The 24,727-nt window shown below is 34.2% G+C and overlaps 2 protein-coding genes across 5 annotated transcripts; one reads left to right on the plus strand and one right to left on the minus strand.

Annotated features, from left to right (window-relative positions):
- Positions 1-1,813: 1,813 nt before the first annotated feature.
- On the plus strand, positions 1,814-3,242 carry LOC118273437 (protein tilB). Its single transcript, XM_035590410.2, has one exon. The coding sequence runs from the start codon at positions 1,936-1,938 to the stop codon at positions 3,232-3,234; it is 1,299 nt and encodes a 432-aa protein (XP_035446303.1). The 5' UTR covers positions 1,814-1,935; the 3' UTR covers positions 3,235-3,242.
- Positions 3,243-3,288: 46 nt separating this feature from the next.
- LOC118273436 (annulin) lies at positions 3,289-24,594 on the minus strand. 4 transcript variants are annotated; one of them, XM_050704266.1, is made up of 12 exons: positions 24,455-24,594; positions 8,679-8,903; positions 7,816-8,094; positions 7,572-7,723; positions 7,175-7,415; positions 6,807-6,967; positions 6,042-6,227; positions 5,787-5,897; positions 5,479-5,658; positions 5,026-5,226; positions 4,588-4,830; positions 3,289-4,050 (listed from the first exon to the last, which is right to left on the minus strand). In XM_050704266.1, exons 1-12 carry the CDS (start codon positions 24,474-24,476, stop codon positions 3,883-3,885), a joined length of 2,169 nt encoding a protein of 722 aa, XP_050560223.1. In that variant the 5' UTR covers positions 24,477-24,594; the 3' UTR covers positions 3,289-3,882. The 4 variants fall into 4 exon arrangements, with proteins under 4 accessions (XP_050560223.1, XP_035446302.2, XP_050560187.1 ...); XM_035590409.2 differs by lacking the exon at positions 24,455-24,594 and adding an exon at positions 21,045-21,431; XM_050704230.1 differs by lacking the exon at positions 24,455-24,594 and adding an exon at positions 17,988-18,102.
- Between the last annotated feature and the right edge of the window lie 133 nt (positions 24,595-24,727).

A 24,727-nucleotide genomic window follows, 5' to 3' on the forward strand; every position in this document is an offset into this window, starting at 1 on the left:
ACTAGTATTGTACTACAGAAAATAGTTCGAAAACTTGAATAAATCCTGTCTACAAAACAACCATAATGAATTAATGTTACACCGACGTGTTCCCACAACATCTTATTAATATGAGAAAAAAAACTTGTTAGTGTATCAAAAATGTCTCATTTAAAACAGATAAATCACATCACATTAGCACGGTAATTTAGCACGAGACGACAATATAAGCGGAACACCGATCTCATAAGTCTCACAGCGGCCATTTTGTCTTTTTTCCACGAAACCTCGCGTTGGAGTGATGACGGTTGTTTTGACTTGTCCTGACATTTGCGTGTTCCAGTCCCGTGCAAACTCTCAGAATATTGGGCCACTCACCCACCAAAATATAAACTAAATTAATTTGCAAAACGACTACCTGTGTTGATCTCTTTTATGTCAAGGAAAAAGATGTATTAAATTTCAATAGCATGAGCAATAAAAATGTATAATATCGGTAATACGTAACTTTTTTATATTAGGTACACGAAGGAGTAGAGAATTATGCATCGCCAATCAGCTTATAAAGACGATTCTTCAATGAAGCACTGCACTGGACCCAATTTTGACGTTCTAATAAGGAACTTACTGAACAAACAACTGAGCCTAAGGTGAAACTTTGACATAAGTGACATCAAAGGACATAATCGAAAGTTCTCAAAATAATAAAAGCCCTACTTTCTTTAACTGCGAACTATTCCTATACTATAACTATATGTACTTTAGAATGTCAGTTCTAACTTTACTACGTCTAGCAAAAATATTTTAACTGATATTCTACCAATAAAATAAAAAGAAGTTTTACGAACGATTACCAGTCTGATTTCACAAAATAAGTACATCCAGTGCCATCTTACGTTTTGATCAGAAACTACACAGAAGTAAATAGTCTCACAACACGAGTTTATAAGTATGCGACTAACCATGAAGTAGATTCACGGACTGTGAGTAATATAATTGATTTACTTTAAACATAATACTATTTTCAAAATAGTTTTAAATTAATAAATTGACAAGGGCTTAGAACCACTGTGTTTGTTTTAACAACAAAATGTTAAATTGGCTGCTTTCAATAAGTGGGCACGTCGCGCTGGCGGGGCGCGCGGCTCGGTGGCGCCCCGCGGAGTACCCCTAAACACACACAGACCGCGGGGCGCCGCACCCTGCTCACTAATAACACACTCTTTCCCTCTGTCATGCCTTATTTCATCCAGCCATCTCTTGTTTTTTCCATATTGTCGTTTTTTCGAGCAGTGAGCCCACTTGGAACATTAACAATAAAACGAGTTGCTGATGATAGTAATCCTTCATCCTCATTGTCTTTTGGCAGTTTCGTGGAATAATATATGTTGTGCTCTCGCGACTTGATATCTGAACGTCATATTATAAATGGCGTCGTTTAAAATATTTTAATACCCTCTACATCACGGCGATATTAATTTAGTACGCTTGAGTTGAGCGGTCGCGGTGCCACCGATGGAATGTTAAATGACGGATTACCGACCGCCGAGATTGAAAGATAACCAACCGCTCGAAATGTTCGAGATTCTATCATTGCCACATCTCGTAAGCTTTCTTTTACAGAACAACCCTATATTCGTCTAAAAATAAATTATTTGTTATATGTATCACTAGTCATTAAGAATCGTATGATTCGTATAAAATACCTCCCACACACTCATGAAAAATCTCAATGATATTCAAACTGCATTTAATTTGGAACTCTTTATTTTCGTAATTTTGTTTTTTAAATATTTACAAACACGTTTCAAATCAGAATTTGTATTTTTTCTATCTGTGCCAAACAATTTAGACGTTACTTAGCAACGGTTGTCATGCAGCTTTGTATCATTGAGTTTTTATATCTGCGGTAATAGTCGATCATTATAATATTACAAGATATTTTTAACATCAATAATGGTGCGAATCAGTGTAGAAATGGTACGCAGAAAGGCTGAACATCACGATTGCCTGCTCGCACCGTTAGAAGAGATCGCATTGCATCAAGAAAACATTGAGAAAATAGAATACCTCCAAGACTGGTGCCCGAAACTCAAGATATTATTAATGCAAAGCAATCTCATCGCGAAAATTGAAAACCTTAACAAATTGAAAAATCTTGTCTACTTAAACTTGGCGATCAACAATATAGAAGTCATTGAAAACTTAGAAAGGTGTGAATCTTTAGAAAAGTTAGATCTCACTCTCAATTTTATCGGCGAAATCGTAAGCGTAGAAAGTCTAACAGGTAACTACAATCTTACCAACTTATACCTTACGGGAAATCCTTGCACTGATTACGAAAATTATCGAGATTTTATAATTGGTACTTTGCCCCAACTCAACCTTCTTGATGGCAGTGAGATTGATAGATCTGACCGGATCAAAGCTTTGCAAAACCTTCCAATTATAAGGTCAGACATACTCTTTGAGCAAGAGAACTACAGACATCAAAGAAGAAAGCAAAAGTCTCGCCTGGAACGAGACATTCAGGATAAGTGGGAAAATGAATACAAAGATATGGACCCAGACAAACGAAACGAAAAATTTTGGGCAGAAAAATGTGAGCATGCTCCTGAAGTGCGTTATGAAATTGAAAAAATGCGCGAGCTCAAACGGAAAAGTTATGAACCAGAGAAAAAACAAGAAGACAAACGTGTATACAAGTTTTTCGCTCCAGATGGAAGACCATTTAATATTAACCAAGCAAAAATAGACTTCGTCTTTACTGATGATGATTCTGAAAAGTATGTTTTGGACTTGGCAGTGTATAAACACATGGACACAAATCTTGTGAATGTTGATGTACAGCCCAACTATGTTAGAGTAATGATAAAGAATAAGATATTTCAACTCCATCTACCGGCAGAGGTCGATACAACTAACTCTACAGCGCACCGTTCACAGATTACAGGTCACTTGCTTGTAACAATGCCGAAATGTAATGCTGTTGTTAAGAAAACAGCTAATCCAAAAAATGAAGATGGTAATAAAACTCAGTTGTATTGTGAACACAAGGCAAAAGACTGTACTAATCAACTTGGACAAACAAAACGGGAATATCTAGAAATCGGTCCTGCAGAAAATGTTTTAGATTTTACGAAAATGACTCAACCCAAAGCAAAACCTGATTACATAGATCCAAGACTTAAAGTTGGTGAAAAACAGCCTTCAGCAGATTTTGTTGACAATCCAGAAGTACCTGATCTAATTTAAAGGGATAACTGATTTGCAAACAGAAGTGTCGACTAATTAAATTAAAAATGCTGGTTTGGTTTGATCTATTGGTTTATTTTAATTACGTCATATAAAAATATTTATTACAGCACCAATTAAGGCAGTCCGCAGTGTCATTACGCTTAAATAAATTTAGTAGTAATATTGTAATAATGCACACTGAAATAGTTCATTTTAATATTAATACATTATCCTAACGTTACTTAGTTTAGTTGTATTGGTACAAAATAAAATATTAATAACAGATAAGACTTTTATTTTCACTAGGTACAAACAATCTTAAATTTAGTAAAAATAAATAATTTAAATAGCTACAACATTATTGAGAAAACTTATAGAATATTAAAAATAGTAAAGAAAAAGCAAATAAATATAAGAAGTAGCATCAACACAAGTATTTTTTTTTAGTTAATGTGTTTAATAGACACCTACTTAAAGCTAAGACTTTGTGAAAAATAAATAAATCATACCTTCATAAAAATCAGAGTGACAAACTTTAAACTTCAAAACAAATTCTAAAGATGTAATATTCAGTCTAGGACTTGAAATAATTAGGAAATACTTTGCAGTATTTGTTAATATATTTTCCTATTTATCTACCTAACTCCAACGAAGATTTGATGGTACTTAATTTCTTCCGTTTCTAGTAGCGCCAGGCATTGCCACCGTAAAGGACAAGAACCCATCAATGTCTCGCATTTCCTTCGATGTAAACTTGGCAGAGAGCTGGTGGCGACCTGCCCACGGTGGCGTCAACTTGAACTGAGCAGTCGCATACGCTCCTGGCGGCACATCCTGGAAAAACATTAAATTACAAACGTAAGTAAGCTTCACATGAATCCAAACTGAACCTTGCGGCACACCCAATAACGCCATTGAAACTCATGGTAGTTTGCTAATGGTAAGACAGATGGCGCTAGTAGTATCACTTTAACAAACTTTCAAACTTTATAGTATGTATTGACTTATTTGTAATTTTTTTTTATGTTAGTTATTGCGTTTAGTTAATTTAGTAAATATTTTACATACTTACTAAATTAACTGAACTAATTAAATTCGGCACAACGATAGTTTGAGATATCTAATGGCAACGGGCACTGTACCTACTGCGCGTATAACGCCGGTGGGATTGTTCATGTTTTATTTTCACATAACTAAACCACAGAAATAAGTTAAATTCACAGTAAACATAACTAAGATACCGAATTGATTCTGATAACATTTACTGCAGCCGTAGAACTTGGAAAAGATTAATTCGAAACCCAAATCATTATTCCACGCGGACGAAGTCGCGGGCAAATGCTAGTTATTAATAAATTCTCTTTTCCTTACCTCTTTCAAGTAAATCTTAAGTTGTTCATCAAGACCAGCCCCTTGGATACAGAACCTGCCCCTAGTAAGTGGAATAGGTAATGAATTTTCCACTTTAACGTTGACAGTGAACTCTCGATGCGACACTGGTTTTCCATCAATACTGATTTTGATATCAGGGTTTCGAACTCTGAAGTCATCTTGTGCAAAAAAGTCGAAATTCTTGTCCACTACTGACGCTAGGCAAGCAATGTTGAAAGAACCCTAAAAAAGAAACAAATGATGAGTTCCTGCATTATCCTTGTTTATAAAAAACAAAATAATATAAGGTAAAAAATTTACATTGTCTTAAAATTCCTACATGGATAATTGTACAACGGCCATGATAAATATCATATCTATGCGTTAACAAGTCTGTCCTATTTGCAGTATGTAAATAGGTATCTGTAAGTCAAGTACCTGATCAACCAGCCTCTTGTAATATTCATCGAAAGTGACCAGCATCTTCACGACATCGTTGGTCCCGGGTTTGAGGTTAAAACCAAATTCTTTCCTCTTCACTGCATCGCCCTTATTTCCTCTATACGTCACCGTATCTACACGAAGGACCCCCTTCACCTTATGTGATTCCGTACTTGAAGTATTTTTGACGCGTAAAACCTGAAATAAGAAAAAAAAAAGAAATTAGTGCATGCGCAACTGATACTTTAACTAATTGTAAAGATACTTTTGTCCTCATCTCTTTCAAGAGATTGAATGGCATGTTGCGTAGAATCACAGCAGAAACTGAGGTCATAAGCTCAAGTCAACTTTCAAATGTCTGTCTATTAACAGACTCAACTCTTACTTCTCTATAGTTTACTTAGTTCCCGCAGGTCCAATAGTGAATCTATAAATCAATTCGAAACTTACCACGTTGAAGGGCTGCCCTATCTTAATGTCTTCCAGAAGGTCGAAGTCGAATTTGACGTCATTGAAAGAATCGTTGAGGTAGTACCTCGCAAACGTGTTGTCCGACTGGCGCAGTGCCTTTTCCATAGTCATACGTTCTTTGCTACTTCGTTCTGGATATTTATACGTGCTTGTAATGTCCTGGAATGTTAATAATCTATTAGGCATTTTGTTTCGATTAATACTACTCTTTGAAAGAAGCTTTAAAGCCTAAGAGAGATTATTATGATTATTTCATTGTTGGGTAACTTTAACAAACATAATTATACCTCGCGTTCCATCTTTCCGACAGCTTTCGTTGAAATGTTTTGTCCAACATATTCGGTGTCTACTTTTATAAACTTTAGTGGCTGTATCTCTCCAGAGTATTTCCATAGTATCTGAAATTAGAAAATTCAGCCGCTTAGTCAAGTGTATCAAATTTTGTATTAACAGGTAGAATCTCCTCTTATACGGAACTGATAACTTAAAAGTGAAAAGTAGCTTTTGCGTTTGATTTGTGTAATTTTGGTGTACACAAGTACCTTGTCAGCATTAACTTCAGCAAAGACGTAAGAAGTATCGTAAGGTTTCTCTATCTCTCCATCCCGGACTGCTCTTAGAGAAGTTGGACCGCAACGGTACATATCTTCGGATGTTTCTTGTGGTGTCGCGTCAAGTGCCTGCCAGCCACCATACTCTGGGCCAAGATCTGGACGATTCATCCATACCTATAAAACAAAGTTATCCTTTACACGGCTATATTCTCGTTACCAAAGTATATTCCATAAAATAAAAGCCCAGCAGTAAAAAATGATAAGATGTTATAGCTTCTAAGGCAATCTGGGTTAGCTATTTATATCATTTACTAAATGATTCATCAATCGATTGGATTTTGCGTAGTACGCAAACGCATACTATTTTAAGACGCAATATGTTCGAACAAGCCGTAAGAAGCGGTTTGATGCATCGTAAAAATGTCAACCATGCAATATGCACGAATCGAAACTAAAAGTAACATAAAACGAGCTAAAACAACAAACATCATAGCATTTTATCTAATAAGGTGAAGTATTGTGAACGGGTTGATTGGGATGGCAGTCAGTCCGTGTAAAATAATACAAAAATGGTCAAGACTGAATATCAAACAAACTCAGCAGATAAAGAAATAGTTTCACTAACAGACTGACCGACAGACAGACATTTTTTATAATATAATATCTGCCTTGACGTTTAAAAGTGCCTTCAGTCTATTTTTAAATAGAGAAAAATTATATTTAATCTATCCACAACTATTACAGTGTTCCTACCTCATTCCAAACGTGATAGTTCCATATAGAGTCCGTGGTGAAATTATCAAGTAGGTTTCCTTGATCATCCATAATATAATCAATGGTGAGACTTCCTTGGCTGTCATGAGCTGCATTGAAACCTGTGACTGGTCGGCACGGAATGCCTAGAGCTCGACAAACTGCGAACAACAATCTTAATCATAATCCTGTTTCTTAAAGCCATCTTACAATAAATCGCTAATTATTCGTATTCACACATATCGTTTTCTACCCCTAAACTGTATTGTACCCGAGACTTCATTATTACTTGTATTAAACCCAGGAAACCTAAACTTCCACAAATATTTTAAAATCACTATAACTTCAATGGTTTTAGTCACACTTACCTGTCGTCAGTACACCAGCGTAGACCCAACACTGCCCATATTTGACTGGCTTTTTCTGTTCATAGTAGCTCTGCAGAATATTTAATGAGCCCACCCACTTCACGGGATTAGTGCCTCCACTGTAGTCTGACGGCTTATCCCCCCAATTGCCTATAATAACACCATTATCATCTGGTGCGTTAACTGCTGCTGAAAGTGCCCTAGATGTCCTAATCGGGTCACTTCTTGCAGGACCTTTGACCTGAAATCAACAATTTCAATAATGGGTTATTTCATTTCAAAAGTAGACTGTTTTTTTAATATGCGACTTTGTCCGTTTCACTCATATAGAAAGCTAAAGTAATGTTAGTTTCTAAGTAGATAAATGAATGAATAATATATAAATACAATTCATTACCTTTCCAATTTCTCTGACTAGATAAAGCGCGCAGTCTAATATATCTTTCTCGTGCTGACCATAGTACCATGGACAAGGTTTGATGCGGTTGTAGACCCCTCTATATATCAGTCCTCCATCCTCTAATACGAATTCGTCACGATGGCTTTGACCTGGAAGAGTAAATAAACAGGTCAATTAAAATATCAAGCGAACTAAGAAAGTGCTCATTAATATATATGAGTTATATAAATTAGTTACTAACTTGGCATATAGACAGTGTCGTTTTTGCACCAAGGATTGAAAAGGATGTATATTGGTACCGGATGTTTGTAACTGAGTGAACGGCCTTGATTGAGTTTTGTGTCTACTTCGAGGCTCCAAGAAGCGACAATGCAGTCAGCTGCAGGAGTCACAGCTACCATGAGATGAGAGTCAATCTGACCCTCATAAGTCGCGTTCCAGGCTCCGCTGGGCTGCGCACCTTTCTCCCGTAACGGTACAGCAGCTGACGTCACATCTGATGGTCCTCGTGATGTTACGTCTGTGTAAGAAAAAACAAATAGTCTTAACGAGATGACCTCATTCTGTGAGATAGATCGTCCACCGGGACTAGGATGGAATACGTTTACGTAATGTCATGTGTAATTCACGAGATTTATAGCCTCCATAACAATTAAATCGTAACCTTGAACGTAGCCTCTTGTTTACAGTACCTACGTATACTAACAATATACAAAACTAAACTAACTAACAAATCCTTTTTTGCTTTGTCAGGGTCATGAACAGAAAAAGAGGGCTTATCTACTTAAACAGATTGGTTGGGTTCGTAAAAAATGTGGGAACTTCTGGCTTGGCTACATATTCGATACTTACAGATTTATGCTAATCAAAAAATATTTTGTATTGTTCATTAGGTTTCACAGATTCGGTTTCCATCTGCAACGAATATTTTTTAAGACCTACAGTACTCGTAAACGATTTTTATTTGTTGGTTTTCACAAAATCTATCTACTTCAAAGTTGATAGGGAAAAATATTCATCTGTTTCTCATTTGCCTAATCAGACTAATTTAGTCTTATGATTATAAAGATACTTTTAAAGTAACCAATGTGTATCACGACATACCTGAAACGTAGAAAATAAAGGAGACAGCGTCTTTACTGGCATCATAAGGCCTGTTTAGTAATATATCCAGTTTGAAGGCCTCTCCTCGTCGCACCACCAGGCATTTGTCGACCTTTCTTCTCATCAGGTCAAACTTGTTCGTGTGATGGCTCTCTCCATTGGTGTCGATGCAGAAATCAATTCCCTGCACCGCAAGCACGCCCTGCCGCTCGGCGTCGACGGCATCTGAATAAACAAATAGAAGAGTAAGTATATTAATATTTCAGACAGATATGGCAGACATAGATATCCTGTACCTACATTGGTACTTTAATATTATAAGGTGCAAAGATGGCACTGTTTGGTTGCATTGTATATTTAGAACACAATACTTTTGAAATATTCTTTCATCATTTAAAATTTTATTTACTTATCAAGCTAACTGGCTAATTGGAATAACTTGTATTTCCAATATTCCCCCAAATTCCAGTAGAATTGAAAGAAATATATAATTACATTAATTAATATAAAATATATAATCATATATCATAGTCTTATAATGTATACGTTAATATACGTTGGTATTCTTGTACAATCTGGTTAATAATTAAGAAATCCGAAGTTCATAAGTCAAGACTCTGATGTCATCTGCATCAATTATATCAAAGGTAGAATTAAATAATCTTAAATCACCTTCTGTTTATTTTTATGGCAAAATAATAATAAGGTAAAGGTAAAAAAAATTGAAAAGTGGGTGTATAATGTACACCTCTGCCTACCCCTTCGGGGACTAAAGGTTAAAAAAGTAAAGGAAAAAAGTTTTTTCACAATTTTCATGATCCGCTCATCACCGTTCAACGGGCTTTTAGAGTGTTTCCAGTATTTTTTGGACAGCAGTATCCCAGGTGACTAGTATGTAATTAATAGTTAATAATGTCATAAATTCTCTAAGAGTAAAGTATAAACCACTAATGAATGAAAACTTACGAGCTAATATTCGTCATGGTCAAAAATTTTCGCGCCTCACTATTGGCTTCCGGCCAGGATGTCAATCTTAAGATTGCGTACACATTATAAACTTAACGTAGTTTTGTAAACATTATCTCATAAATGGTATTAAAAAAATTATATAATGGTGCATAAAATTCAACTTTACGCAGATAAAAAATATTATTGGCAATAAATATTTGGATTTTTAATTGACGGTTATTTAAATAATTTAGTTACTCTACCAATTTACAAACCAGAATAAAATAAATTATTCCATTATTTGAAGCTACCAAATAAAATAAATACCTGGTTGGAACGGGACATGAACAATAACATGTTTTTCCGTCCGCTGAAAATACCGCCGCCACAGATTTTTAAAGAAATCCATTATTTTACGATCACATCAACTTTAAACATTACAATACCACTAAGCACCACATGAGTTAGCGAACACAAGAGTTTCGTTCGAGATCGAGTGTTGCTAATTATTTTGACAAACGTCTCGTTCTTCTAAAGTACCGCCATGGACTGACTGCAGCGACAGACTCCACAACTCCTACTTCCAAGACGGCCGGTGATGTCATAGTCAATAAATAATGAAAAGCTCCATCCAGTTACTTAGAAATCGAATCTGTTCATTGACAAAATCAATCAAGTCTTACTCATATCATTAGTATCTACCTGACTTACTAAGGCCGCGGCTAGATAGGTGATATCATTGTCAACTGTGCTAACTATGAAATTCATTGCTAAACAATTTAAATGAAGTAACATGTCTATTATTAGTCGATAATCAAGTCATAGAAATAATTTCCATAAAATTATATTTTAATATCCATTTGTTATACTACGATCTCGTGTGAAGATGAAGTCACCAGATATTTCGATATTAGGTACAGTTAGTTGTTGAAAATTCAAGGTTGTTGTAAGTCTACAGATTACCTCATAATATAGTGTTTGTATTACCTTCCTACTTCTACTGAGTACTATAATATCATCTTGTCATAGAAACACCTATTGATGCAAACGGCAGTTATCTTTAATTAACACTAACATTCGACCTTTTAATTGGGATCAATGGATGACATTTATTCATTATCGTATTCATATCGACTGTACACTGTTCTATTGATTTGGAAAAAATGTCTGAGTCAATAATAATTGAAAGAGAGTTAACAAGCCCGTAAAGATTCTAGTTCAATTTTGGACCACCACGGAGGTCCAGAATCTGCACAATATTAATACATCAAAAAATTTTGCACTCGTATGAATTCTCAATATAAATGTTTGAACTAAAGTTGGAACTAACTAGAATCGGAGCCATTTATTATTTATAAAACAGCTGAGCCATTTTTTACACGAATACTAATTAAGTAACTTACTTATTAATTCTACTAACATTAACCTCACTTTAATTTTGGACTGGCTTTGCTAGAGACAATTTTCGCTTACTAATTACTAACACCACAAGGCCGGTCTCCTTTCATCGTCGATGTGATAAATAACTTATTTGGTATTAATTGCCACGTGGGATGCCTGCTATAGCGGGATAGGTTCGGCCTTCGGAATAATCAGCGCATAATAGATGTCCCACACACACCAGCGATGGAGATCGCGTAGGTTCACAATTAGGAGGCAATGTAAGATGCGCTTAAACAGCCATTAATTGTGGCCATATCTAGATGAGCACTTGATTTTAATCTACGTACAAGATCTCAATCTTGCGCATAATTGAATATTATGATCATGTCCACACGTGTAGCCTATGCAATTCATTGATAGCTTTATAGTAAACGACGATGACGGAAAACCGTTGCAAAAATGAATTGGATATTTTTCTCAGAATTTTCTAAACACCTATAAAGTGTTAATTTACGAAGATCTTTTTATTATTTATCTGTTTTGTTACAGCAATATAAATGCTTGATGTTTCTATGACGGTTACGTAGATACTAGAAATCGCAGACAATAGTTGTTAACTGAGGAATTTATATATTTTTTTTCAATCGTAACATAACTTATTTTATTGTTTCCATAAATTAGAGTGAGCATCAAAAGTGGACTGATTCGTCTAGTAAAACTGGACAAATGTTGAACGTAAATTTTATCTTTACTACGGCTCGTGACATAATTACCGTGTTCGTTTTGGATAGTTAATACAATCAGTATTAACTTAGTTTATTAGAAAATTCTTACAGCAGCACTCAGAGTAATTTAATGAATACTCAACCCAGTCCTTACCAATTGTTTACGGAATAAAATCCTTACTAAGGAATAGTTTAAGTAATCATTATGTAATGTCTCTGAGTACAGCAGATAGTACCTATTGTTACGTTATACAACGTTGGTACACCTATTATATTAGGATATATGTACAACGTCAATACCTATACTACTACGTACGCTTGTGATAATGAATTTTCGGAGATTATTATTCGGTACGAAGACAAACCATGACCTACATGAACAAATCAGGTAGGCAGATACTTTTTATTCGGACAACGTTTTTGTAACCAAACTAAAGTAATAAGTATGTATATAAAACTTTGTTTGTTTGTTTTTTCAAGTCAAAGAAGACCAATCAAATAGTGGTTTGGCTTTTAAAAAGTGACATAAACTATTTTTATTTATTTATTTGAAAGCTTTATTGCACACACACTGTAAAATTTGCGGACTTAATGCCATGGGCATTCTCTGACAGTCAAGCACTCAAGCATTGGGTGGTCCAGAACGATGAAGGGTTATATTGGTCTATGGATGACTTGAAAACTAAACGAATAATAATTATGTACATACAAAACACCTACCTACCTACCTACTAAGCTGCATATGTATACAGTATTGTTTTCGCTTCAAATACATAGAAAATGATGTATTATGTTATGTGTATAACAGAAATCACGTACTAAACTACACATTTATAAGCAGTACATACATATTTGCAGAGTTAAACACACAGACGAAATTAGCACATTTTAGAAGCCGAAGTCAAGGCTGCAATGCTGAATATTTCAGTTTTGCTTTTCATAATTCATAATTTACATACTTTCCGTTCGTAAGTTTATGGTAGATTCTTTCAATATTTATTGCTACGCGGCGTGAACTAATTCGTCTCACAAAAAATTAAAACCAATGTTAAATTTCAAATCATGATTTTGATAACCCAAACTGAGTCGCTCGCTGCACTTAAATAAATGGTAAAAGAATATTGAGATGCTTTACAATCTCATAAAGATAGGAAAATGAAATTATTAGTTAAATAAAATGTTGACATCCCATTTTCATTACCGAAATAAGCTGTATTATATAGCTTATTATCCTTAGCACACAATATTCAGCGAAATTGACGTAAATGTGGGTTCTTTTCAGTTCTTCATAGACTACAGGTTAAAGTAACACTTAAATTTTAATGACTTGTGAGAAGATGCATTTTATGCAAATAGGTATGCCATAGTCGCTGTAGTCAAATAGCGTTCTACGTCGGAATTTTGGTCATTAGAGACGTAGGTAATATTAGTACATTGCTGAAAGTCATTGACAGAGGTGCATAGAATTTATTTGTTATCTACTTTTTTAACCCTTCGTATGATCAGAACGCGAATCCACGCGAGACACAATGTGTTTTCTATTGTTGTCTTATATACGGCATACGAGAGATTGAAACATGTATGAAAGTGTTATAATATACATACATATGTAGTTATCATGAAATAGAATAATTACTGCTCACATTCTTTATTTTATCACGACTTCAAGAATTTTAAAACATGAATCCCGTATTGTTCCACTTTTATTTGACTCTTTCATCAACACAAATGAATTATGACCGCGCTCCCGAAACGTGAACTTTTTAATTATTTCGCTCTATTTCAAGAGTGAATCTCAGTTACAATGAATCATTCAGAGATTACGAAAGAACGGAAGATGACGGACAGACGTACACACACACCACGTATTATGGGTATTTTTATTTACCCATAGTACCTTTGAGTATATTTTTGTTTGGTTACGCAGTTAAGAAAAGTCCGCGAAGTCCGGTCAATTTTGTAACTGTATTGACTTTGACTAATGTGAAGAATATGAGTACATATTCAACCTTTTGTGATATTATGAAGGTCTTGACAAATAGCTAGGTCATGCAAGAGGATGACAAACGTTTAGTTTAATATACTGGTGCCCCAGTATTTACCGCATTGGCGGTAAATACCAATATGGTGAAGGAAATTGACATGTTTTATTAGTTACGCATTAGCTTGGGACTATCATGCACTTGATCCTCGTTAAACCTAACACTATACAACAAAAAAGGTTACCACACAAAAACACATCTAGAACCTAGTATTTATCACTTCTTCCTCATTCTATCAACTGCACGAAAATAATCCTTAACACCTTGTAACAAAGGTATTTTTGTATCGTATAGTTTTTACCACGTGCATGTAGGTTTGACTTGACAATCGCAATACATATTAGGACCGTACGTGCCGACAACAGATGTACGCTAATTGCATTGTCTTTGTTAATTAGTTATCAAGAAAAATAATTTATCATTACATACAAGTCATACATAGTTACAAGACTCTTAACTAAGGATAGTATTCTAGCTGTTTGAATTTTTGTAAACAGTTGGCTATCGGGTAAGGCATTTCTGATTCCATTCCTGGGTTAAAGAGTGTTTGGGGTTTTTTTATGGGATATATGACAAACGAGCAGACGGGTCACCTCCACGCTGCCCATGGATACCCGCAACACCAGAGTAGTCACAGGTGCGTTGCCGGCCTCCTTTTAAAAAGGAGTACGCCCTTTTCTTTCGGAAATACAGATTTGCTGTGGCCTGCCAACCATATATATGATAGGGATGGAAGTGCCGGGAAGGATAGCTGTCTGTATCAAATAGTTGACCCATTAATGATACATAATTACATAACTCAAGTCTTGTATCGAAATTGACCCCGACATAATTATACTGATAGTCTCTATCGATCAACAAAGCAGCCCTATCCTAACTAACAATCGTAGCCTAGGTTCAAATAGACACCTACTTATAAACAATGCATGTGTCATCAATCACATATACTATGCCTACTATTTATGTTTATGTTTACAACTGTCAGTCAAGATCGAGCCTTCATAGTTTATAGACGTAGCGAAACTGTAGGACGGAGTTGAGTCGTTTGCCTTGGAACTACATGACATGACATAAGCGTCGGTACCCAGCCTCTTTATCTTATTGCCAACTAGTTTAAGAGACATTCCTTTAAACTAATTTGTATGTACAATCGACACCGAAGATAAGTGACCAGGGTCAACAAAATACTTTATATTGTACTGTATTGATGTTTTTTTTAGCAGATGTTGGAATATCACACTGTATATCACACTAATATTATAAATGTGAGAAAAGTAAGTTTGTTTGTTTGGATGTTTGTCAGTCGATCACGTTAAAACTACTACGAATTTTGATAAAATTTGGTACACAGACAGGGTATGAGCTGACTTGGGTGATAGGATACCTTATATCCCACGGGAATGCAGGCGAAGCTGCTGACAGAAGTTAGTAGGGTAATAATTTTATGGTTTGGCTTTTTGATACTGAATTAACCAAAACAATTCACAGCTACCAATTAAAAATAACTGCATATATCAAGTTAAAAGAGACTTGTCAAAAATTTGCCAAAATTATTTATTTCATACGTTGTAATAACTCACTTTCACTTTCAAATGTTTTATGACATTGATAAGTTAATTTACTGTCGTTTTTATGTATTTTTCTACCTATAATATGTTTATTCGAGTATGTGATACAATCCTAAATATGAGTCACTATAAGTAAATACTTATTCCAAATTAATAAAATCATAATTATTTTACTTTATAATTCTTGTAATTAAATCTTACGTAGATGTCTACACTACATTTATTAAATGTAATTACCTACTGCATTATTTTGCTATAAGGAAAACTGTATTCTTTGTCTCGAGTTATATAGATGACTTATAATACCTACATCTATACCTAAAGTACTTGCTATACATAACACTCACTTATAATCTACTAACAAAATAGTTACTTAAGGTGACTTACTTCATATTGCGGTTATTTTTTTTCTAAGAGAGTCTCTCCTATATTCTTTTACTTATATATTTCCCGCGATTCTACCTATGCTTTGCATTACTCGTGGTTATAAACAAACTTAAAACAGTTAGAGACTTAAAAGAATAGGGCAAATACTTGTTTAAAATCCAATTCGTATCTACAATATTTTTTTAGGCGAAACTTCCCAAAAAGGAGGAGTTTCTCAATTCGGCCGGTATGTATTTGTTTTACTTTTATGTATTTGTTTAAAACTTTAAATGGTCAATTACAACCACAATTTAAACATAACAATGTAAATAGCGTATGTACGTAATTAACGCATTATGTACTAAAACAATGGCCTATATAATTTACCACATTCTATTGAATTACTTTTTACCATTACTAGTTATCCTGAGTAGGTATTGATGACGTCGCTTTATTAAATATTTACTGAACGTCATCATAAACACAATTGAAGAAAAAATAATCAAAATAATAACAGGTAAATGGTTGCAAATGAATCACACATTACCTACAGTGGCACTATACTGCGTTGGTTTAACCTAAACCTAAACAATGTAATTTGTCATTATAACAGGGAAGATGACGAAGTATGAAAATTAAAAATCTATTTCGTCTGTTAGGTATATGAAAAAATATTAGACAAGTATTTTTTTATTTTGTCACATAACATAACAATGTTTAGATAAAACAAATCAAAATTTAGGAGTGACGACAAATACAACATTTCTGCGTATAAAACGTATCTAGAGGTGACGTTACACGATATTTCAAATCAATATATCTTCGAAAGTATTTGTTTCCATAAAAAAATAAAAAATACGTGGCTAATGTTTTAAAATTAATCTACAAGTCGGATATTAAAATAAGAAATAGTCTCTACCCTTTTTTTTTTTTTTTTTTTTTTGAGGGGGAAAATCATCCAATAGGCGAAAGGGAGTGTCAGACTCTTACTGACTAAAAACCACCCCGTTCCTTCTCCTGCTTTTCGACCCGAAGCCCCGGTAAACCCGCTAGGTAGTCCGCAGCTCCGGATCAGGCATCAGCCCTACTGGGCCCCATCTGTGGTGGTCTGATGGCTCTTTGAGGCGCGCGCGGAACGCGACGCGCCGCACGCACGGGTCTGGATCTGGTCGGGCGGCGAGCTACCCTTGCTCGCCGTCCGCAGGCCCGCACTTACGGTGGCCGGAGATCGTCTCGCGATCCCCTACGCCCGGAGTGTCTCTCGCGACGGCTGGGGCGTGAGGAGGTTATAGTCTCTACCCTAATATACATAACGTGCAATGCATATAAGCTCATCTCAATTTCTTCCAAATCTGTCTGATGGAACTGTTGGATCTGAACCAGCACCAGGCACCAGGAACCAGCACTTTATTAGGTCATTTACATAGATGACCTAATAAAGAGAGGTGACCTAATAAAGGTAGATCCTTAGGTAGAACCTTAAGTTGGTTTTCCCCACAAGATTTTCCTTAAAAGAAGGATGAGGTTTCTTATTACTCAGGTAACTACCTAATCATTTCTTTGTTGTGTCTAAACATGTTAAGTACATGTAATTGATGAAAAACGTCACTTAAGAATACGAATACCTTAAAAAAAAGTAGTGTTACCTTATGCAGAAATATGGAATTGTATGCTATAACTAAGCGGAACCATATCGTAACAATGTATGCGTAGGCGCCTATACTAAGACTTATACTACATTCTTGCTTATTTATTAAGAAATATTCCTAAATATGTGTTTTTAATTACTGACAATTATTACGTTTTCCTTTTAATTACTATATTTATTAGTTCGCAAATATGGCTACACACACTGCGGTTACTACGAACGCTAAGGAAGGACATTTTAACACAAAGAAGTAGGTAAACTAGGGGACTTTACTTAGGGACTTCTTGTAAGTACATCGAGTTCTTTGTGAGTAATAAAGAATTAGTAATAAGGCCTATATACTTTGGCTCGTCAATTATGTTTAGGTATTATAAGTAGGTCTCTCGGCTGATGATGATGATAATTATAAGTAAATAAGGCTAATCCGGGGTTTTTGGGCATCGGTTTTTCTAAACTCTGTCAGAAATGAATTATATTAATTCAGAATAATATTATTACTATTGTTCGCATACTTTGCAACAAATACAAATATCACCATTAAGCACTTTAAGAAGCTAACACCGCACTTGTGTAAAACAGTGAACATCAATAAAATTTTCGCAGTAGTTAAAACAAAAGAAATTACTTACTTTTTTTTAATTTTCGCAAAATTTTTAGCCTCTTCCACATTGTACAGCGAATTAAACACTTATGCAAGTGATATCTAATTATCGGATCCTTAAATATTTTATTTCGATAATAATAATAATACAATGTGATAGGGGTGGGACTTCTAACCCGTTAAGGCTGAGTACTACATCTAATTTTATCGACAAAAAAATAATATGGGGGGTTGAACCCCTAATTGAAAATATTGAAAAATAGTGTTTTTTTCGGTAAAAATAATTCACAAATGATTTTTTTTCTCACCAAAACATTATCAAACATATGAAAAAAGTAATGAATTAGTTAGCCAAGGTTATTAGCTACCGTTTGTCGTTTTTTTTTTTTTGTTTCTACGACGCATACAACCTTTGATATCAAAAAAAGTAAAAAAAATATTAAAATAGCCATAACTTTTAGGGGGAGGGGATTCGACCACTTCGACCCCCGACTTTTGTCTATAAAATTAGGTGTAGAACTCAGCCTTAACGGGTTAGAAGTCTCGCCCCTATCACATTGTATAATATTTCGATTGGCCATTACTCCTTTAAGGCCATCAACCCCGGACTTATGCAAAATACAAAACTAAAATCGTTTCAATAGAATCGTTATAAAAATCCCTATTATCATAATGCAATATCAACAACGTCATTCCTAATAAATGAATAGGTAGAGAAATAAATGACTAATCCAAATAATAATAATAACATTATTTTCTTATCATTTTGTTCAAACAAACGCATTTGTTGCTAACTGATAATAAAAAGAAATTGTTTCAAGTGCCTTTATCTTTTTTTAATTGAACGATTAAACTTGTTGCTGTTAAATAAAGAGTTCTTGTACTAGTAATATTGACATTCACATCGACACACATATAATATGTATGTTATGTACACATCAAACTATACAAAACCATATATCATGGGTCTCCCTTTGTGTTCACTTTCCTCACAAAGAACGGTCAATTTATACTGGCTTTTGTAACTTGATGTGTAGTTTATCCCAATAGGTACTTGCGACTTGAGATGTAAACCAGTTTACAAACAGTAGCGCTCGAGGCTTCTGAGGACGGAACGAGTTTGCCAGGCAAGTGATAAATGGAAGTACAAATAGTTGTGATATCGTACTTGTATAGGGACACGTCCCAATTGTGGAATTTCGATAAAATTCTCTATTTTTAACGATACTTCTGTTGGTTTTAATAATGAAATGAGACATCTTTTAAAAAAAAATGTTTAAACATGGTACTCAGAGTATTAAATGATTATTAACCCAGTCATTAGCAATTGTTTACTATACAAAATCGTTACTAAGGAACACTTTAAGTATTCGTTAAATGTCTCTGAGTGTAGCAGTGAGACAAATAAATTCAAAATATAGGAATATTTTAAATGTGAAAAAAGAAAGAAAAACAGTAAAGGAACCTCACTCTCCAATGTTTTCATTAACAAACCTTGGTGTTTATAGAAGAATCAGAATATTGCCACCAGCTGCACCAACCAACTAAAAACCATGAATATTTATTTTTAACCCACTTCAAAACGATGGCAACTCATAAATTAAACGCTGTATAAAGTCAACCTTGTTTGTTTCTGTCAAATTTAAATTCAGAATTCAATCTGACTGACAGAGAAATGTAGGACAGATCACGAAAATTGGACGATGTTCAACTTTTTTTTTTCTTTCATTTTCATTCATGTTTTAATGTCTATTGTGTCTTTTGTCTATATAATCTATTGTGAAAATTATTATTAATAGCGATTAGGTAGTGTTTAATTATCTACTACCTATTATTTAAATATATTTTATTACTATTTAAGTCTATTTGACTACACGGATAGCGCGATGGCTGGGCAACTGGCTGCCGTGTAACGTGTAGCAGGTTTGATTCCCGCACGAAGCAACTGTTTGTGTGATCCACAAATTGTTGTTTCGGGTCTGGGTGTCAAGTGCATGTGAAATTGTATGTTTGTAAACGCATCCACGACACAGGAGAAAATCCTAATACCAAATAAAAAAAAAGTTAAACTCAAAAATCAACCTGTATTGTACTCTAAAGAATTTTTTGAGTATTATATTATAATGGAAGGTTACCAGTTACTCAATATGTATACTAACATCGTCATAAACAGCTGTTTAAACATCTCAATTGTATACCTAAGTAGTGATTCATTAGAATGGTACTGCAAAAATAGGCTGAATTTATACCTAAACATGTTGACAAATCAATTTGTCTTAACACCTACGTAATATGTAGATACAAACGACCAATCTGTCAATCAATCCATTAACATATTAGTGGAATCACACGTTTATTCGTAGCTAATGCAAAAAGTAATATAAATGTAAATGCTAAATAAATAATCTATCTAATAAGCATTCTTCTTATGCAATGTATATTCAACTTAATGATAGATATGTTTAAAGTATATTTTTCATTATTTTATATTTATATTTTATTTTATATAGTTCTTTTCTTTTACCTAATATCTATATAATTTATCGTATAAGTAAATTCAGTAGGTAGCACGTTATATGTCTGTTACAACAGCTGATATAACCAATACCAGTGTCTTCTAACATTTTATTCATGTTATGTTAATTATCAACACGCGTTATCTATTATAAAATATGAGGAAACAGCTAATACACATACCTCTACGGAGGTAAACATATGTAGGTAGGTAAACTCATTATCTCTTATATATGTTAACATGTAAGAATTTTTTATCATCGTCTCAATTTATCGATTTTATATTTAGACTTTACATCATTCAAAATATGAAAAATAAAGGTGACCTCGACCTACCGGAGTAAAACGTAAAAAAGTCGCAAGCGCAGGTCGCATGCGGCTTAGTATCTACAATAATTCGATAAGAAGTTGACTAAGAATGTCTTTTAAGAGTTTTAAAAATGGTGTAAATAATTATTAACTTTTTATTCAATTGGATCTGACATATTGTAGTTCCTATAATAAGTCTAATTTTAAAGTAGTACATTCTATGTAGAGTTTACTTTAAAAATATATAACTATATAACTTTACCTTCTCTCACTTCTCTGTTAGGTGTATCTAGATGAGGCGGGCGAGGCAAGTCATGATGAATTTCATGTGATTCCCACTTATGGAACCCACAACACGAGCTACAACTACAATCAGCCAACTTGCTCTTCGCAGTACCCATTTCACAGTCACCGTACACAAACAAACAACCACATGAAACTATGAACTATAATCTCTTATAACTCCTTTTATACCACTCTAATACCAATTAACACAATGAAACCGCAATTAGAACACTTTCTTGTACACCAATCCGGAATGTAAACAATGTCAGCTGGTGTTTATATTAATTTTATATCGATCTCCGAGCGTAATATTAAAAGCTTCGTGAACGGCGCGTGCGCTTCTCAGCGCGAGATCTGTGCGTCTGGTTTATGTCTACAGTGGCTCATCCTATACTACCTTACCTCGCGTGACCTCTTATCAGAAGCATGCCAGGGTCTTCCATAAACGTCACCCATTCACAGGAATTGATTCATTGAAATCATCAAACCTTAATCATAACTATGTACGTAAGAATGCAAAAAAAAGTCCCAATAACACTAAATATGGTAAGTACCGTTTGTTATTGACCCTAATAATCACGTAGTCCATACACAACAAAACGTCACGCCTTTATCCCCGAAGGGTAGTCTTTCCAGACTCCGTATTACTCTAAGAAATTTTCGGAAATCCATAAAAACCCTAGTAATACTTTGCCCGACCCGGGAATCGAACCCGAGACCCTTTGTCCGGGAGTCGCAGTTGCGACCTATGCTGATTTATTTTAACTCAAACAAGATAATTAGGTGCAGTAGGTACGTGTCCTTTTTTTTACTTTCTCTTATCAGATATTATTTTAACCATAATTTCTTACAAAGTACCTATGTAAGAAATGTTGAGTGTGTTTTTTGAAGCGACTTGTCACTGGCTTACGTAGTCAATTACGTATAATAGAGCAAGAATTAGTGAATGAACATTTTCTTGAATAATTTAAACTATTTTCCTTCCTCCTACTGAACTATATCATTGACGTTGAAACTGAACTCTATCCATTGTTATTAGAACTTATGACGGGATATTTACCATGTTTATTAATTTTGATGAGTTTCCGATATTTCGGCACTGTTGTAAGCGCCATGATCACGGATTAACTGGTTAATCTGGTAAACCCAGTCATATCCCGTCATAAGTTCTAAATAGTGTTAGTGACCATGTCAGTTTAAAAACTTATATCTATCCATTGTGTAAGTACGTAGTGTACTCCCGAATAAAAATATTGTATTTTTTCAAATGCTCAATGTTGACTTTTTTAATACCTGGCAGACATTGTTATAGATCATGTATCTTCTTCTATAATATAAAAATAAATCGCCGAATGTGTTACTAAGCGAAAACGAGAGCAGCCGAACCAATTTCACTGATTGTTTTTATGTTAAAAATCCCTTTTATTGCTAAGAAAAGATTAATATGCGAGAAAAAAATTCAAATGTTCATATTTGTTTTTGTTTGCATTGTGTGAAACAAAGTTTGCGACGCGACGGCTGTTAGTCTAAATGACTGACTGACTGACATAATGATCTATCAACGCACAGTTCAAACCACTAGACGGATTGGGCTGATACTTGGCATAATAGGCAGGAATATGCAGGATTTCAGTAAATTCTACTCCTAACGGGAAAAAAAGCGGTGTAATCTGTTTTTTTTTTTTATTAAACCTCATTTTATCACTCCACTGAAACGAATTGTTGAATGTGTTGCTAAGCGAAAGTCTGAAGAACAGCCTCACCGATCCCACTGATTCTTTTTCGTTGGGATTATTATTGCTAGGAAAAGATTCTTATGTATAAAAATATTACAAATTATCATATTTGTTTTTGTTTGTATTATTTGAAACAAAATTCGAGAGGTGCGCTAGTAGGTAATAAAATTACTTAATCACATCTACCACCTTTCGTAGATAAATGAAATTTTATGGCTACAAAGTTAGACACTCAATGTAGACCCACTATACACGCCCAATATAGACCCTCTATACAATGTGATAGGGGTGGGACTTCTAACCCGTTAAGGCTGAGTACTACATCTAATTTTATCGACAAAAAAAAATAATATGGGGTACCCTCACTTGAAAATATTGAAAAATAGCGATTTTTTCGGTAAAAATAATTCAGAAATGATTTTTTTCTCACCCAAACATTATCAAACATATGAAAAAAGTACGGTAATGAATTAGTTAGCCAAGATTATTAGCTACCGTTTGTTTCTACAACGCATACAACCTTTGATATCACATAAAGTATCAAGCGCGCCGTAATAGCCATAATTTTGAGGGGGAGGGGGTTCAAACCCCCATTTTTTTTTATCGATAAAATTACATGTAGTACTCAGCCTTAACGGGTTAGAAGTCTCACCCCTATCACATTGTATAACCCACAGTGACAATTAAAAGGCAGCATTTTCTTTGCTTTGTTGCAAATATTTTCTTTAATTAATATTTCTAAACAGGGCGTAAACGGAACGCCCCCAAACGTTGCAAACTGGTGATGGTAAAAAATGTGTTTTATTGAAATAAAATCAGTAATTTTATGTTTATTTCATGTAATCAGCTGCTGGCAAGGCTGATGTCGCATGAATAAAACAAAAGCGTTTAATATTATTAACAAAAAAAAAAAAAACAATTTTTCGGTAGCGTTCCGTTTACACTCTGTATTAATTCATCAATATTTCATTTAGTCTGTTAATGTTCAGAAAACAGTTAAGTAAGAGCTTTGTTATAGTCAAAGTAAAAACTATAAATATTTTAATACTTTTTGCGGAATATACTTTTTTTTATCAATGATTTATGGTAATCACTTTTCTAATCAGTGCAAATAAACTGGTTTTCTTCCTTTCTAAAATATGTTATTTTTTGCTCTAACGATTTCAATTTATGCTGTATTGTACTCGTTAGTACATACCTGCAGATGGGAGATTCATTGTGAAGCACCAAATCACAAATTAATAACAATAATTTTGAAAAACACAAGCGTTGCTTGTACGGTTTAAATAATTAGACTTTAATTTACAGTAATATTCAAAATTACACTGCGTCCACTTTCGATGCAGAAAAGTTTATATATTATAAAATTCAGGAAAAAAACAACATTAAATTAATACTTTCCTATTGACATTTAGTGCCTATATTATAATAATAATGTGCGTAATGAGAATTACCCTATTTAAAATCCCACATTATTATAGAAAATAAACCAAACAAACCATTAATCGATATATTGTGAGAATATGAGAAGTTTATTTTATTTATTTGTGATTTTTTCAATTAATACAGGGTTATGTATATTTAATAGTAACCTAAAACCACTAACGTTCTTCACAATTTCCGAAAAAATCTCACAGGCCATGATACCAACCTCTTCTTCTTCTTAAGGCCATATTTTTATTTATGTAGACCTGTGGAGCAGGAACAAAATTTCTTAAGACACTCGATGATAAGGTACCGACACTATATTTAACTGGCCACACAGATTACACGTGTTTCTAACAAGACTGAAAAACTGACTGTCTGGAAAAATGTGGCAAAATGGGAATATAAAGAGCAACACACATGAATGTGTACATGCATTTACATGCATGTGTGTGTAGACGTCTGTACAACATCCCCTACCCAAAAAAGAATAACTAAA

This window comes from Spodoptera frugiperda, chromosome 1 (assembly GCF_023101765.2).
Source record: "Spodoptera frugiperda isolate SF20-4 chromosome 1, AGI-APGP_CSIRO_Sfru_2.0, whole genome shotgun sequence".
NCBI classification, from domain to species: Eukaryota; Metazoa; Arthropoda; class Insecta; order Lepidoptera; family Noctuidae; genus Spodoptera; species Spodoptera frugiperda.

Excerpts from the sequence above, each read along its gene's own strand:
- LOC118273437 (XM_035590410.2), top strand. The coding sequence starts at position 1,936 with ATGGTGCGAATCAGTGTAGAAATGGTACGCAGAAAGGCTGAACATCAC.
- LOC118273436 (XM_035590409.2), bottom strand. The coding sequence starts at position 21,183 with ATGGGTACTGCGAAGAGCAAGTTGGCTGATTGTAGTTGTAGCTCGTGT. Across the intron at positions 8,095-8,678 it reads CTTTATTTTCTACGTTTCAG|ACGTAACATCACGAGGACCA; the intron begins GTATGTCGTGAT and ends TTTCTTACACAG. Across the intron at positions 4,051-4,587 it reads TTAAGATTTACTTGAAAGAG|GATGTGCCGCCAGGAGCGTA; the intron begins GTAAGGAAAAGA and ends ATGTTTTTCCAG.